The sequence below is a fragment of the Passer montanus genome, unplaced genomic scaffold, assembly GCF_014805655.1.
Source record: "Passer montanus isolate IOZ18808 unplaced genomic scaffold, ASM1480565v1 scaffold154, whole genome shotgun sequence".
NCBI classification, from domain to species: Eukaryota; Metazoa; Chordata; class Aves; order Passeriformes; family Passeridae; genus Passer; species Passer montanus.
This window is the reverse complement of record NW_024362494.1, coordinates 74127-86892: the sequence shown is the minus strand read 5'-3', so window position 1 is coordinate 86892 and position 12766 is coordinate 74127. Positions and strand designations below refer to the sequence as shown.

The following is a 12766-nucleotide window of genomic DNA, read 5'->3' as shown; positions in this document are numbered from 1 at the left end:
GAAATGGAAAGGGAAATGGAAAGGGGAATTGAAAGGGAAATGGAAAGGGAAATGGAAAGGGGAATTGAAAGGGAATCTCCCTTCACCCTTCTCTGCTGGACTCCTGCGTCCAGCCTTTCAAAACCCGCGGGTTTCAGGTTCTTACCCCGTTCAGCCGCCCAGAAACAAAAGGATTTGCATCATAAAAAGAGAAGGAAAAGCAAGAAAAAAGCGTGACCAGAATGGGCTCCCCAGGCGTGAAAAGAGGAACGGTTTCGTGGGGAGCATGGAAGCTCGGCCGCAGCTCCCTTCCCACTGTCGGGAGGGACGGACGCGCGACAGGAAAGGTTCTTCTGTAGCGAAACTCGCTTCCATTCTCGGGGTCTGCATGCAGAGCGTTCTGCCCCACAGATCCTGAAATCCTCCTGCCCCACAGATCCTGAAACCCTGCCCCATAGATCCTGAAATCCTGCCCCACAGATCCTGAAATCCTGCCCCATAGATCCTGACTGCCCCATAGATTCCTCCTGCCCCATAGATCCCCTGTGTCCCATAGATCCTGAAATCCTGCCCCATAGATCTGAAATCCTGCCCCACAGATCCTGAAATCTTGCCCCATAGATCCTGACTGCCCCATAGATTCCTCCTGCCCCATAGATCCCCTGTGTCCCATAGATCCTGAAATCCTGCCCCATAAATCCATCCTGCCCCATAGATCCCCTGTGTCCCACAGATCCTGCCCTAGAGATCCCCTGTGCCCCACAGATCCTGTCTGCCCCACAGATCCCCGTGCAGAAGAAAAGGGCTCCTGAGCCCTCACCTGGGAAGGCTCAGGCTCTGTTGTTTTCATGGCTTACCCAGAAAAAACCCACCTCACACAAAAAGATGTTTTTACCAAGCAGAACTCAACTAGAATATAACATTTTTAAAAAATTTTTAAAAAATTTAATTTTTTTTTTAAATTAGTCTTTTGAGAATGCTTGGAGTGTGTCACTCATTTGTCTGTGTCATTTCTGACACATGTGCTCTTCACATTTTGGAGCCCCAAACCCGAGGGTTTGGGTTCTGAAGAGAATTCCAGCAGGGGCCCCTGTGGAACAGAAATTTTAAAAATAAATTTATTAAATATATATATATATAAAAAAATTTAATGAACTATAAAAAGAATATAAAAATAAAATTTAAACTATTTACTTTCATATTCCATTTTATATTTAATATAAAATATGCAATATTTTATAGATATTTGTAAGTTCTATTTATGTTTTCTATATTTATGTTTTTATTATATTTTATTATATTTTATTATATTTTGTCTCACATATCACATGAGACTAAAAATAGAATAAAAGTTTTTTTAAATTCTCCTCAGCTACCCCATCTCTAGATCAGGAAAAGACCCAATCCACCAGTCAGGAATTGGGAAAAATCCCAAAACAAAAGCCAAGAAAGACCCTCCTGCTTTATTTTAAATAATTTCTGATATTTTTTGCAGAGAATATCTGTATTCCTAAATAAATCAAACATTGTGCCCACATGAGGACTCCAAAGGAGAATTATTTCAGAGAGAGATTTTAAAAACCTGATAGAAGATTTATATATTTGGTATTTTCATGTATTTATATCTAAACATGGAGATAAGAAATATTAATTTAGAAATTTTATAGAATAAGATAGACATTGAGAGAGAAATGGAATTAAAAATAAGTTTTAAAGGATAGTTTTGTAAAGAAGATTAAATAATTCTGGAAATATAGAAATATGAAAGGTGTATTGTAGCAAAGATTTACCAGAGGTAATTTTAGATGATTGGTTTTAAGGTTTTTTTAATATAGAGTAATCAGAGGTGATAGATTAAGAAACACTTAAAATGTATTTAATTTAAGAAATTGTAGGATTTTGATTGTGAGAGTGTGAATTATAATATTTGTATTGTCTCACCCTTCACGTGAGACTAAAAACAGAATAAAAGTTTTTAAAATGCCCCTCAATTGCCCCATCTCTGGGTCAGAAAAAGGCTCCTCCAGCCCTCCTTGGAAAATCACCACAAAGAAAAACAAAAAAGGTGGAAAATGTTCATATTTCAACAAATTAGCACCAGACTCACAGACTTTTTAGGCTTTGCACCAAAAAATGCCATTTTCCCCCCAAATTTACAAGCCCACAATGAATTTCCTCCCTCAGCACCCCCACCACAGACTGAGCCATCCCATGCAAAGGTTTGTACTCAAAATTATATTTATTGTGTCAAATAAAACAAATGTTCTGTGTACAAATTTATACAAGGCAAAAAATAAAACTCTGAATAACACTGTGTGAAATAAAAACCAAAAAGTGCTGGCTGCTCTTCTGCTCTATGAATTCTAGAAGCAACAGGAATTAGTAAACACCTAAACTGCACTGCAGGACTCAGGCAAGGTACAAAATTCCATTTTTTAGGGGTGGAAATGGTTCTGTTTTCCTCTGCCAGGCTCCTCCAGCTGATGGGATTTGAAGGAAAAGAAAAAATTCATCATCAGCATCAGGGCCTGGCTCTGGACCTGACAGAGCCAAAGATGCCTCAGAGCCTCTTCCCAGCTCCTTCCTCCTCCAGTTCTTGGCCTTTTATCTGAGGTTCAGACAGCTCTTAATCCAAAAATGAGAACATCAGTGATGGCTGCTCAGGAAGAGTCTGAAATTCTGAACAAGCTGGATTCTCCTCAGTCGTTTTTTGATTCAATCTGAATTTTCCAAGCCATTTTTTGAGGCTGTGATTGCTGCCAGAGCAGCGTGGCACTGGGAGGAGATGAAATGGAAACCAATTTAAATGCTCAGCTCATCACAAAGCAAATATAAAATACCACACTTGTCTTTTGTTGAAGTTTTCCAGAAAGAAATTATTCTTCAAACCAACAGGCACAGGATTTCCAGCCCTATTTTAGGTAATAAGGAGGTTTTTACACACACACACACACATATATATATTTTTTTATTTTTTTAAATCCTCACTTCCTTCACCAACCCTTTCACACCTGGGATTTCAGTCTGGGAGGGATCAGGATCTGTTCCTCCAGTCTGACCAGCTCTTCCACCCTGAAGGATTCCAGAGAATTTGCTGGAATCTTTCTCTGAACTTGGCTCAGAGAAATTCCTTTTAGGCAGGTCTGGGTGAGCCAGCTGGGATCTGTGCTGTTCTTACCCAGCAAAATCCAGAGGAGCTCCAGGCACTGCTCCCAAAGTGCTGGAAAACCCAGAAAATCAAACCAGCTCCAGGCACTGCTCCCAGAACTCTGGAAAATCCAGAAAATCAAACCAGCTCCAGGCACTGCCCCCAAAACTCTGGGAAATCAAATCAGCTCCAGGGCACAGAGTGCCCCCACATGGGGAGGATCTGCCTCACCACAAAATCTTCTTTGGGAGCACCACAAGGGGCTGGCCCCTGCCCAGGTGAGCCCAGAGCTGCTGTGCCTCAGTTTCCCTGCCGTGGCACTGGCAGAGCCTCAGCAGCAGCAGGGAAGGGCAGCTCTGGCTCCAGAGCCTCAGCTCAGCCATTTTCTCTGGGAAACACCTCCCCAAAGGCACTGCTGCCTCCGGGATGGCACAGAAGTGACTGACCAAGGCAGTGCCCCCTTCCCAGCAGGGTTTGGGACAGGCAGGAGCTCCAAGCTGGGGTTCCTCCAGCACACCCCACTGCAGGGCTGGGGCAGAGGACCATCCCACCTTGGTGTCCCTGAACTGCGAGCCAGCTGGGATCTGTGCTGTTCTTACCCAGCAAAATCCAGAGGAGCTCCAGGCACTGCTCCCAAAGTGCTGGAAAACCCAGAAAATCAAACCAGCTCCAGGCACTGCTCCCAGAACTCTGGAAAATCCAGAAAATCAAACCAGCTCCAGGCACTGCCCCCAAAACTCTGGGAAATCAAATCAGCTCCAGGGCACAGAGTGCCCCCACATGGGGAGGATCTGCCTCACCACAAAATCTTCTTTGGGAGCACCACAGGGACCTGGCTCACCTGCCCAGGTGAGCTCAGAGCTGCTGTGCCTCAGTTTCCCTGCCGTGGCACTGGCAGAGCCTCAGCAGCAGCAGGGAAGGGCAGCTCTGGCTCCAGAGCCTCAGCTCAGCCATTTTCTCTGGGAAACACCTCCCCAAAGGCACTGCTGCCTCCGGGATGGCACAGAAGTGACTGACCAAGGCAGTGCCCCCTTCCCAGCAGGGTTTGGGACAGGCAGGAGCTCCAAGCTGGGGTTCCTCCAGCACACCCCACTGCAGGGCTGGGGCAGAGGACAATCCCACCTTGGTGTCCCTGCACTGCTGCCTTTAGGACCAAGGGGTGGGATCTGGCAGGAAGGGGCTGCTCAGGAGGTGGTGGAGTCACTGTGGCACTGCATGCTCTGCTCTGGGTGGCAGCCTGGGGCCAGGGCACTGAGCCCAGAGGCCTTTCCAGGTGAAGTCTGTGACTCTGGCTTGTTTACATCCCACCTCCAGCACTGATCACTTGGATGAACTTGCACACGAGGATTCCATGTCCATTTTCCTGGAAAAAATCTGATCCATGAGGACACAAGGAATTCTGTGAGCCCAAGGCCATGACACTTTGTTCAGCCCCTCACACTGTAGGCTGAGCAGCAAGATCCTCTTTTCCAGCTGGGAAAACCACAGGTTCAGAGAGGCTGGGTCCAACTCCAGCAATGTTTTGCACAGTTCAGCTCCCAGGGCACTGTGACAAGGACAAACACTCCAAAGTGCAGGGCCACCAACCCGAGGGCCTTGGTGGCTGGGTCCAGTAAAAAAAAATGACAACAAACAAAGGACAACTGTCACTGGGTCTGAAGTTCAGCCCCCAGAATCAAGGCAACATGGTTCTAAACAAAAACAGTGGGCAGGGTCAGGCACTCCCTCACCAAGTCCCCTCAGGTGCCACCCAGCCCCTGAGCGTGTCACCGAGCTCTGCCGGCTGCACAAGGCCACAGCTTTGTCCTGATCCGCAGGGAAACTTGCTCCTCAAGTGACTGAATCCTTCTTCCTCCTGAAGGGGGACTTGAGTCTTTTCCAGACGCTGCTTTTGGGCTTGGATTTCCTCTCCAGGGCCATGGCGGCCTCGCGCTCCTTGCGGCGGATCTCGCGCACCAGCGCGTGGAACACGTCGTCGATGAAGAAGCGGAACGCCGCCGACGTCTCGAAGAAGGGGCAGCTGAACTCCCTGGCCAGGGCACAGCCCTCCTCCTTGGACACCTGCAAAACAGCAGCACAGCCTGCTCAAACCCCTTCCAAACCTGCAAGCCAAACCCGGGAATTTACTCCTTTGCCTTTCCCCTTTGTGCTCCAAGCACAGATTTGTTTCCACCCAGCTCCAAAGGTTTCCAGAGGATTGATTCCACCCCTGCTAAGAGAGAGCCTTCCTCCCTGGACACCTGGAAATGAGTGCACACCCTGGTCAGGGAAGCCAAACCCCAGCAATTTATTCCTTCTCCTTTCCCTGTTTTGCTCTCTGTTCCTCTGCTCCAAGGGACACATTGCGTCCACCCAGCTCCAAAGGTTTCCAGAGGATTGATTCCACCCCTGCTAGGGCAGAGCCTTCCTCCCCTTCCTCCCTGGACACCTGCAAAACAACAGCACAGCCTGCTCAAACCCCTTCCAAACCTGCAAGCCAAACCCGGGAATTTACTCCTTTGCCTTTCCCCTTTGTGCTCCAAGCACAGATCGCTTCCACGCAGCTCCAAAGGTCTCCGGTGCTCAGGCAGAGCCTTCCTCCTTGGATACCTGAATACCACAGCACACCCTGGTCAGGGAAGCCAAACCCCTCATGTTTATTCCTTTGCCTTTCCCTATTTTCTCTCTGTCCCTCTGTATGAACACTCCAAGCCCTAACACAGAACGTTTCCACTCATCTCAAAGGTTTCCTGTGCTAAGACAGAGCCTTCCTCCCTGGACACCTGGAAATGAGTGCACATCCTGGTCAGGGCTCCAGCAGACTCTGTTCTCTTAAACTCTAAGTTCTTCACCACGTGATATAACACAGTTCTAGTCAAACTGCACACTCTATCAAACTGCACACTTCCTCCCTGGACACCTGGAAATGAGTGCACATCCTGGTCAGGGCTCCAGCAGACTGTTTCTCTTAAACTCCGAGTTCTTTACCACGTGATATTACACACTTCTATTCAAACTGCACACTCCTAATCTCAGTTTTATCATTCCAGCAGGGTTCCAACAGACTCTGTTTCTCTTTAAGTTCTTTACTGTGATATTACACACTTCTAATCAAATTACACACTCCTAATCTCAATTTCATCATTCCATTTTGGAAGGCTTCAGGTCAAATGCAGTGTTCTCCTGTTCTGCCAGCACGGAATGTCTCAAATTCTCAGAATGTATTCTCCACAGCCTCAGGTCAAATGCAGTGTTCTCTTGTTCTGTCAGCACGGAATGTCTCAAATTCTCAGAACCTAGGGTTCCAAAAGACTTTGTATCTCTTAAACTCTAAATTCTTTACCACGTGATATTACACACTTCTATTCAAATTACACACTCCTAATCTCAGTTTCATCATTCCATTTTGGAAGGCTTCAGGTCAAATGCAGTTTTCTCTTGGGCCTCGGTACCTGAGAGACACAGTCTCAAATTCTCAGTGACAGGGTTCCAACAGACTCTGTTTCTCTTTAAGTTCTTTACTGTGATATTACACACTTCTAATCAAATTACACACTCCTAATCTCAATTTCATCATTCCATTTTGGAAGGCTTCAGGTCAAATGCAGTGTTCTCCTGCTCTGTCAGCATGAAATGTCTCAAATTCTCAGAACGTATGGTTCCAAAAGACTATGTTTCTCTTAAACTCTAAGTTCTTTACCATGTGATATTACATGCTTCTATTCAAACTACACACTCCTAATCTCAGTTTTATTAATCAATTTTGGAAGGCTTCAGGTCAAATGCGGTTTTCTCTTGTTCTGCCAGCACAGAGAGTCTCAAATCCTCAGTAACCAGGCTCCCAACAGGGAACACACAGCCCAACAACCTCACTCCTGTGATTGCCGTTTTCACCGTGAAACCACCACCGCTCCCGATCATTCCATTTTGGAAGGCTTCAGGTCAAATGCAGTGTTCTCCTGCTCTGTCAGCATGAAATGTCTCAAATTCTCAGAACGTATGGTTCCAAAAGACTATGTTTCTCTTAAACTCTAAGTTCTTTACCATGTGATATTACACACTTCTATTCAAACTACACACTCCTAACCTCAGTTTTATTAATCAGTTTTGGAAGGCTTCAGGTCAAATGCGGTTTTCTCTTGTTCTGCCAGCACAGAGAGTCTCAAATCCTCAGTAACCAGGCTCCCAACAGGGAACACACAGCCCAACAACCTCACTCCTGTGATTGCCGTTTTCACCGTGAAACCACCACGGAAACAACAAACCCCACCAAAACAGGACGGCAATCACCCCCCTGTCCCCCTGCACCCCCCGGGCACAGCCAGGGGGCTCACCTGGCGCAGCTGGCTCAGGTCAGACTTGTTGCCCACCAGCACCACGGGCGTGTCGTCGGTGCGGCGCACGCGGTAGATGAGCTGCTTGAACTCGCGCACCTCGTGGAAGCTGCGCCGGTCCGTGATGGAGTAGCAGATGATGAACCCTTCTCCTGCCCGCATGTACTGGTCCCTCATGGCTGTGAACTCGGCCTGCAAACACAACAGGGCATGGCAGTCCCATGCAGCTCCAGTGCTGGTTTAGTTCCATGCAGCTCCAGTGGTACTTTAGCTCGTATTTTCAAATTTTCAATTACAAATGGAATTGTAGGGATGCGCTCCCCTGTTGATGGAGTGACCACATTACTCTGTGTCTGCTTAAGAAGGCAAAAAGCCCTGAGGTTTCTCTCCCAGTTTGGTACAAAGACACCTCACAGAACCTTTGGGACTCCACCTCAGACCTGGGGCTGTCCAATTGGAGGCCCAGCCTAGATAATTCACTAGAAAAGGAGAGAACAAAGGAAATAATCCCTTTGGTGGGTGTTTTGTGGTGTGAACTCTGCCTACAAACACAAAATGGCATTGTAGTTCCATACAGCTCCAGTGGTGTTTCAGTTCAAATTCTCAATTACAACATGAACTGAAGGGATGTGCTCCCCTCTTGATGAAGTGACTTGAATTATTCTTTGCTTAAAAAGGCAACAAGCCCAGCTATTCCTCTCCCAGTTTGGTACAAAGACACCTCACAGGACCTTTGGGACTCCACCTCAGACCTGGGGCTGCCCAATTGGAGGTCCCACCTGGGTAATTCACTAGCAAAAGAGAGAACAAAGGAAATAATCCCTTTGGTGGGCTGTTTTAGCAGGAGCAAGGACCTCTTGCCCTGGCTTGGTTTTTCTCTGTAGGAGCTTTGTTATTTTGTCTTTTATTAGACCTTTTTCTGTTTCCAACACTCCTCAGAAGCCATCCTGCTGATTTTATGCCATCTGGGGCAGCTGGGCTGTCTCAGGTGAGCTGGGTTCTCTGAGAGCTAAGAAAAGAAAAACCTTGCACATAATGAGCTCCTGCTTTTCTCCCCAAAGCTGACCTTGTCCCCAAACCCAGCTGTGTGACACCTGGGTGTCACAGTCCCCACCCCAAACACCAGGATGTGTTTGGGATGGTGCCCAAATCTCCCCTGCCACAGAAACCCCACTGACACTGATTTACCAGCAGGTTTTGGGTGTCTGGTTTTGGGGGTTTTTTGTGTTTTCTCTCATTTCTGAAGTGAAGAGATGAGGATGTTGAGAACTGCTCAGAGAAGAAAGTCAGATAAACTTCCCCAGGTGTTGCTCTGTGAAGTTTTGGGAAAGTTCAGAGAAGGAATTCAAACAATCTTTGCTAATCTGGTGTTGTTTACTTCTAAGAGGTGCAAGAAGGGTGTTGTAATTAGCCAGAGGTCTGAGGGGTGTTAATTGAGCACTAATCAGGCCCACTTGTATCACAACTGTCTATAAAATTGTGTGGTTTATAATCAAATTGAATTTTGCCTTCTGGGAAAGTTCAGAAAAGGAATTAAAACAATTCTTAATCTTTGCAGCTGGTGTTGTTTACTTGTAAGAGGTACAAGAAGAGTGCTGCTCCTAATTAGCCAGAGTGTGAGGGGTGTTAATTGAGCACTAATCAGGTCCGCTTGTATCACAACTGTCTATAAAATTGTGTAGTTTTTAATAAAATTCCATTTTGCCTTCTGGATTTTGCCTGGAGTCTTTGTGTCACTTTATTCACCCATCCTCAATGCAACAGCAACAAAGAGAGTTTACTTAGGATAGGTTTTTCTTTAAAACTTAATTTTGTTTGCAATAATTTGTGACTTAGATAATGAATAAACATTTGAAAAATTTAAGAATGTATTCTGTAAATATTTTGAATTTTGTAAAGCTTAATTAAAGTAATCTTTTTTAAAGGTAAATAGATAATTACAAAGTTTTGGTTTGCTATAGTTAGCAATCTTGGTCTGGTTGTAATTATAATTTGAGTTATTTTTATAGGTGTACAAATTGATTCTCTTTTATTGATGGTTGGAACTGAACAGGCAAATTGAGAAGTATTTTTTGAATGCTGAAAAAACACTTTTTAAAGCTGATGATAACAAGTTAGTTTCTTGGAATTACTGAAAGAGAAGGAAGTCTAGCTTGTAGATATTTCATTTTTTTGGTGATTTTGTTGATTTCCTTGAGGTGTTGCTGGTTCAGCAGCGCCAAGCTCCAGTGCTGAGCAGTGCCAGAGCTCCAGCCCCCAGTTTGGAATAAACCAAACCAACCCCACCATTCTTCCTGCAGCATTTCCCCACCTGCTCGTGCCAGGCTGCCCCAGCTGCTCCCAGTCCTCCTGGGGCTGCTCATACCTGTCCTGCTGTGTCCAAAATGTCCAGGTTGGCCGGCTCGTCGTCGATGCGGATCCGGATTTTGTAGGCATCCTCTGCAGCCCCAGACACCAGGAATTGGGACACAAGCACAGAACTCATCAGCTCACAAGGAAAATGCCACCCCAGGACCACCCAGCCTGCCAGCAGCACTGCAGTACCTCAGCCTGGGCTTTACTTCAATTCAATCAAGTTCAATTTCTAATTGTTCTGGCGTGATTTAAAAATCATGTTCCTGTGCCCACAGCCCACACATTTATTTTGGTCAGACACAATCATATTTTGCTTTCCTCAAAGCCAGGAAAGATCTGTGATTCAAGGGAAGAACTGGTCACCAAAAACTTCTGATTTCTTAGAATCTATAACTTCGTAGAATTATAATGCATATCAGCAAAAGAGATGAAACATTATAGATGCAAATGTTATATATGTAAATATTATAAACAAAACATAAAAATGATCTGTCTACAAATATACAAACACAATATAAAAATTGATCTGTCTGTGAATATATAAACACAATATAAAAATTGATCTGTCTGTAAATATATAAACAAAACATAAAAATGATCTGTCTGTAAATATAGAAACAAAATATAAAAATTCATCTGTCTGTAAATATATAAACAAAATATAAAAATTGATCTGTCTGTAAATATATAAACACAATATAAAAATGATCTGTCTGTGAATATATAAGCACACAAACATTCTGTCCCTCTCAGTCAGCACTGCCACACGTTCAGAACCCATTCTCAGCAAGAGACTGGGACGGACTGGGACGGACTGGGACACACTGGGATGGACTGGGACTGACTGGGATGGACTGGGACTGACTGGGATGGACTGGGACTGACTGGGATGGACTGGGACTGACTGGGATGGACTGGGACTGACTGGGATGGACTGGGACTGACTGGGATGGACTGGGACTGACTGGGATGGACTGGGACTGACTGGGATGTACTGGAACACACTGGGATGGACTGGGACTGACTGGGATGGACTGGGACTGACTGGGACGGACTGGGATGGACTGGGACTGACTAGGACAGACTGGAGACACACTGGGACACACTGGGACACACTGGGACAGACACTGGGACTGAGAAATATATAAACACAATATAAAAATGATCTGTCTGTGAATATATAAGCACACAAACATTCTGTCCCTCTCAGTCAGCACTGCCACACGTTCAGAACCCATTCTCAGCAAGAATTTGGCTTTCCCCCCTTTCCTTGCCCCGGGCTGGCTCAGGTTTCTGCTGGAGCTGCCACCCTCCCAACCTCCCCCACACAGAGAACAGCTCGGGCTGAGAGTGAAGAGCAAAGAGCTGATCACAGCAGGGGCTGGAGCTGGGCAGGGACAGCGAGAGCTGAGCAGCCCCAGGGCCTGACTGGGACGGACTGGGACGGACTGGGATGGACTGGGACTGACTGGGACTGACTGGGATGGACTGGGACTGACTGGGATGGACTGGGACTGACTGGGACACACTGGGATGGACTGGGACTGACTGGGACTGACTGGGATGGACTGGGATGGACTGGGATGGACTGGGACTGACTGGGACGGACTGGGACTGACTGGGACTGACTGGGACTGACACTGGGACTGACTGGGATGGACTGGGACTGACTGGGACACACTAGGACTGATTGGGACAGACACTGGGACACACTGGGACTGACTGGGATAGACACAAGGACACACTAGGACAGACTGGGGACACACTGGGACTGACTGAGATAGACACAGGGACACACTGGTACAGACTGGGGGACACTGGGACAGACTGGGACAGACATCCATGGACACCCACAGACGCAAACCCAGGGAGACACGGCAAACCCAGGGAGACACGGCAAACCCAGGGAGACACGGCAAACCCAGGGAAACCCAGGGAAACAAGGCAAACCCAGGGAAACAAGGCAAACCCAGGGAGACAAGGCAAACCCAGGGAAACAAGGCAAACCCGGCAAAGCAAACCCGGCAAAGCAAACCCAGGGAAACAAAACAAACCCAGTAAAGCGAACCCAGCAAAGCAAAGCACACCGAGCAAAACAAACCGAGCAAAGCAAAGCGAAGCGAAGGCGGGGCTGCCCTCGGCCCGGGGATGCTCCGCCCGTGGCCTCAGGCGGGAGGGCCTCCGGAGCGCGGCCGGGGATGATGGGGACAGGCCGGGATACCCCGGGACAGCCCGGCCAGGACACCCGGGACAGCCCGGGAGGGCCGGGCCGCGCCGGGAGCGGCGGCGCCGCGCCCAGAACGGGGCTCCGGTCAGGGAGCGCGGCTCCCCCCGGCCGCAGCCCCGCACTCACCGCTCTTGCCGACGCCCCCCGCGCCCAGCATGACCAGCTTGTACTCGCGGGGCTGCCCCGCGCCGCCGGCCGGGCGCGCCGCGGGCTCCATGGCCGCCCCTCAGCGCGGCCCGGCCGCTCCCAAATGGCGGCCGCGCCTCCGACCGCGCCTGCGCGGGGAGCGGCGCCACGGCGGCTCGGAGGGGACACAAGGAAACGGGGCGCGACCGCGCGGGACGGCACGGAGGGACAACGGGACAGGGACAGGACAGGAACAGGGGACACAACGGGACAGGACGGGACAGGTCCCCCGATCCTTGGGGACCCCCGGACCCCCTCTCCATCCCAGCCCTTCCACCTCCCAGGACCCACAGTCCCCCTCCCATCCCCGAGGGCTCCCCCAGCCCCGGGACTTCCCCACAGCCCCCAGGGCTCCCCCAGCCCCACATCCCCCCCGACCTTGACCACAGGCTCCAAACCTCGGGGATCCCCCCATCCTTGGGGACCCCCACAGTCCCAGCCCTTCAGTTCTCCCCCAGCCTGAACCCCCCCCTCCCCGTCCCTCCCCCTCCCGGGATCCCCCCATCCTTGGGGACCCCCACAGTCCCAGCCCTTCAGTTCTCCCCCAGCCTGAACCCC

At 48.5% G+C, this 12766-nt stretch overlaps 1 protein-coding gene across 1 annotated transcript; it reads right to left on the bottom strand.

Moving 5' to 3' along the window:
* Positions 1 to 3734: 3734 nt before the first annotated feature.
* RIT1 (Ras like without CAAX 1) lies at positions 3735 to 12295 on the bottom strand. The gene is made up of 4 exons (XM_039702111.1): positions 12113 to 12295; positions 9806 to 9975; positions 7441 to 7632; positions 3735 to 5188 (listed from the first exon to the last, which is right to left on the bottom strand). Exons 1-4 carry the CDS (start codon positions 12237 to 12239, stop codon positions 4958 to 4960), a joined length of 720 nt encoding a protein of 239 aa, XP_039558045.1. The 5' UTR covers positions 12240 to 12295; the 3' UTR covers positions 3735 to 4957.
* Positions 12296 to 12766: the final 471 nt, after the last annotated feature.

Bases quoted from the DNA above. Each gene is read 5' to 3' on its own strand.
- RIT1 (XM_039702111.1), bottom strand. From the start codon at position 12,239: ATGGAGCCCGCGGCGCGCCCGGCCGGCGGCGCGGGGCAGCCCCGCGAG. The intron at 9,976-12,112 runs CCTGACCGGAGC...GAGGTACTGCAG, and splicing joins GGCCGGGGGGAGCCGCGCTC to TGCTGCTGGCAGGCTGGGTG. The intron at 7,633-9,805 runs GTATGAGCAGCC...TTGTGTTTGCAG, and splicing joins TTTTGGACACAGCAGGACAG to GCCGAGTTCACAGCCATGAG.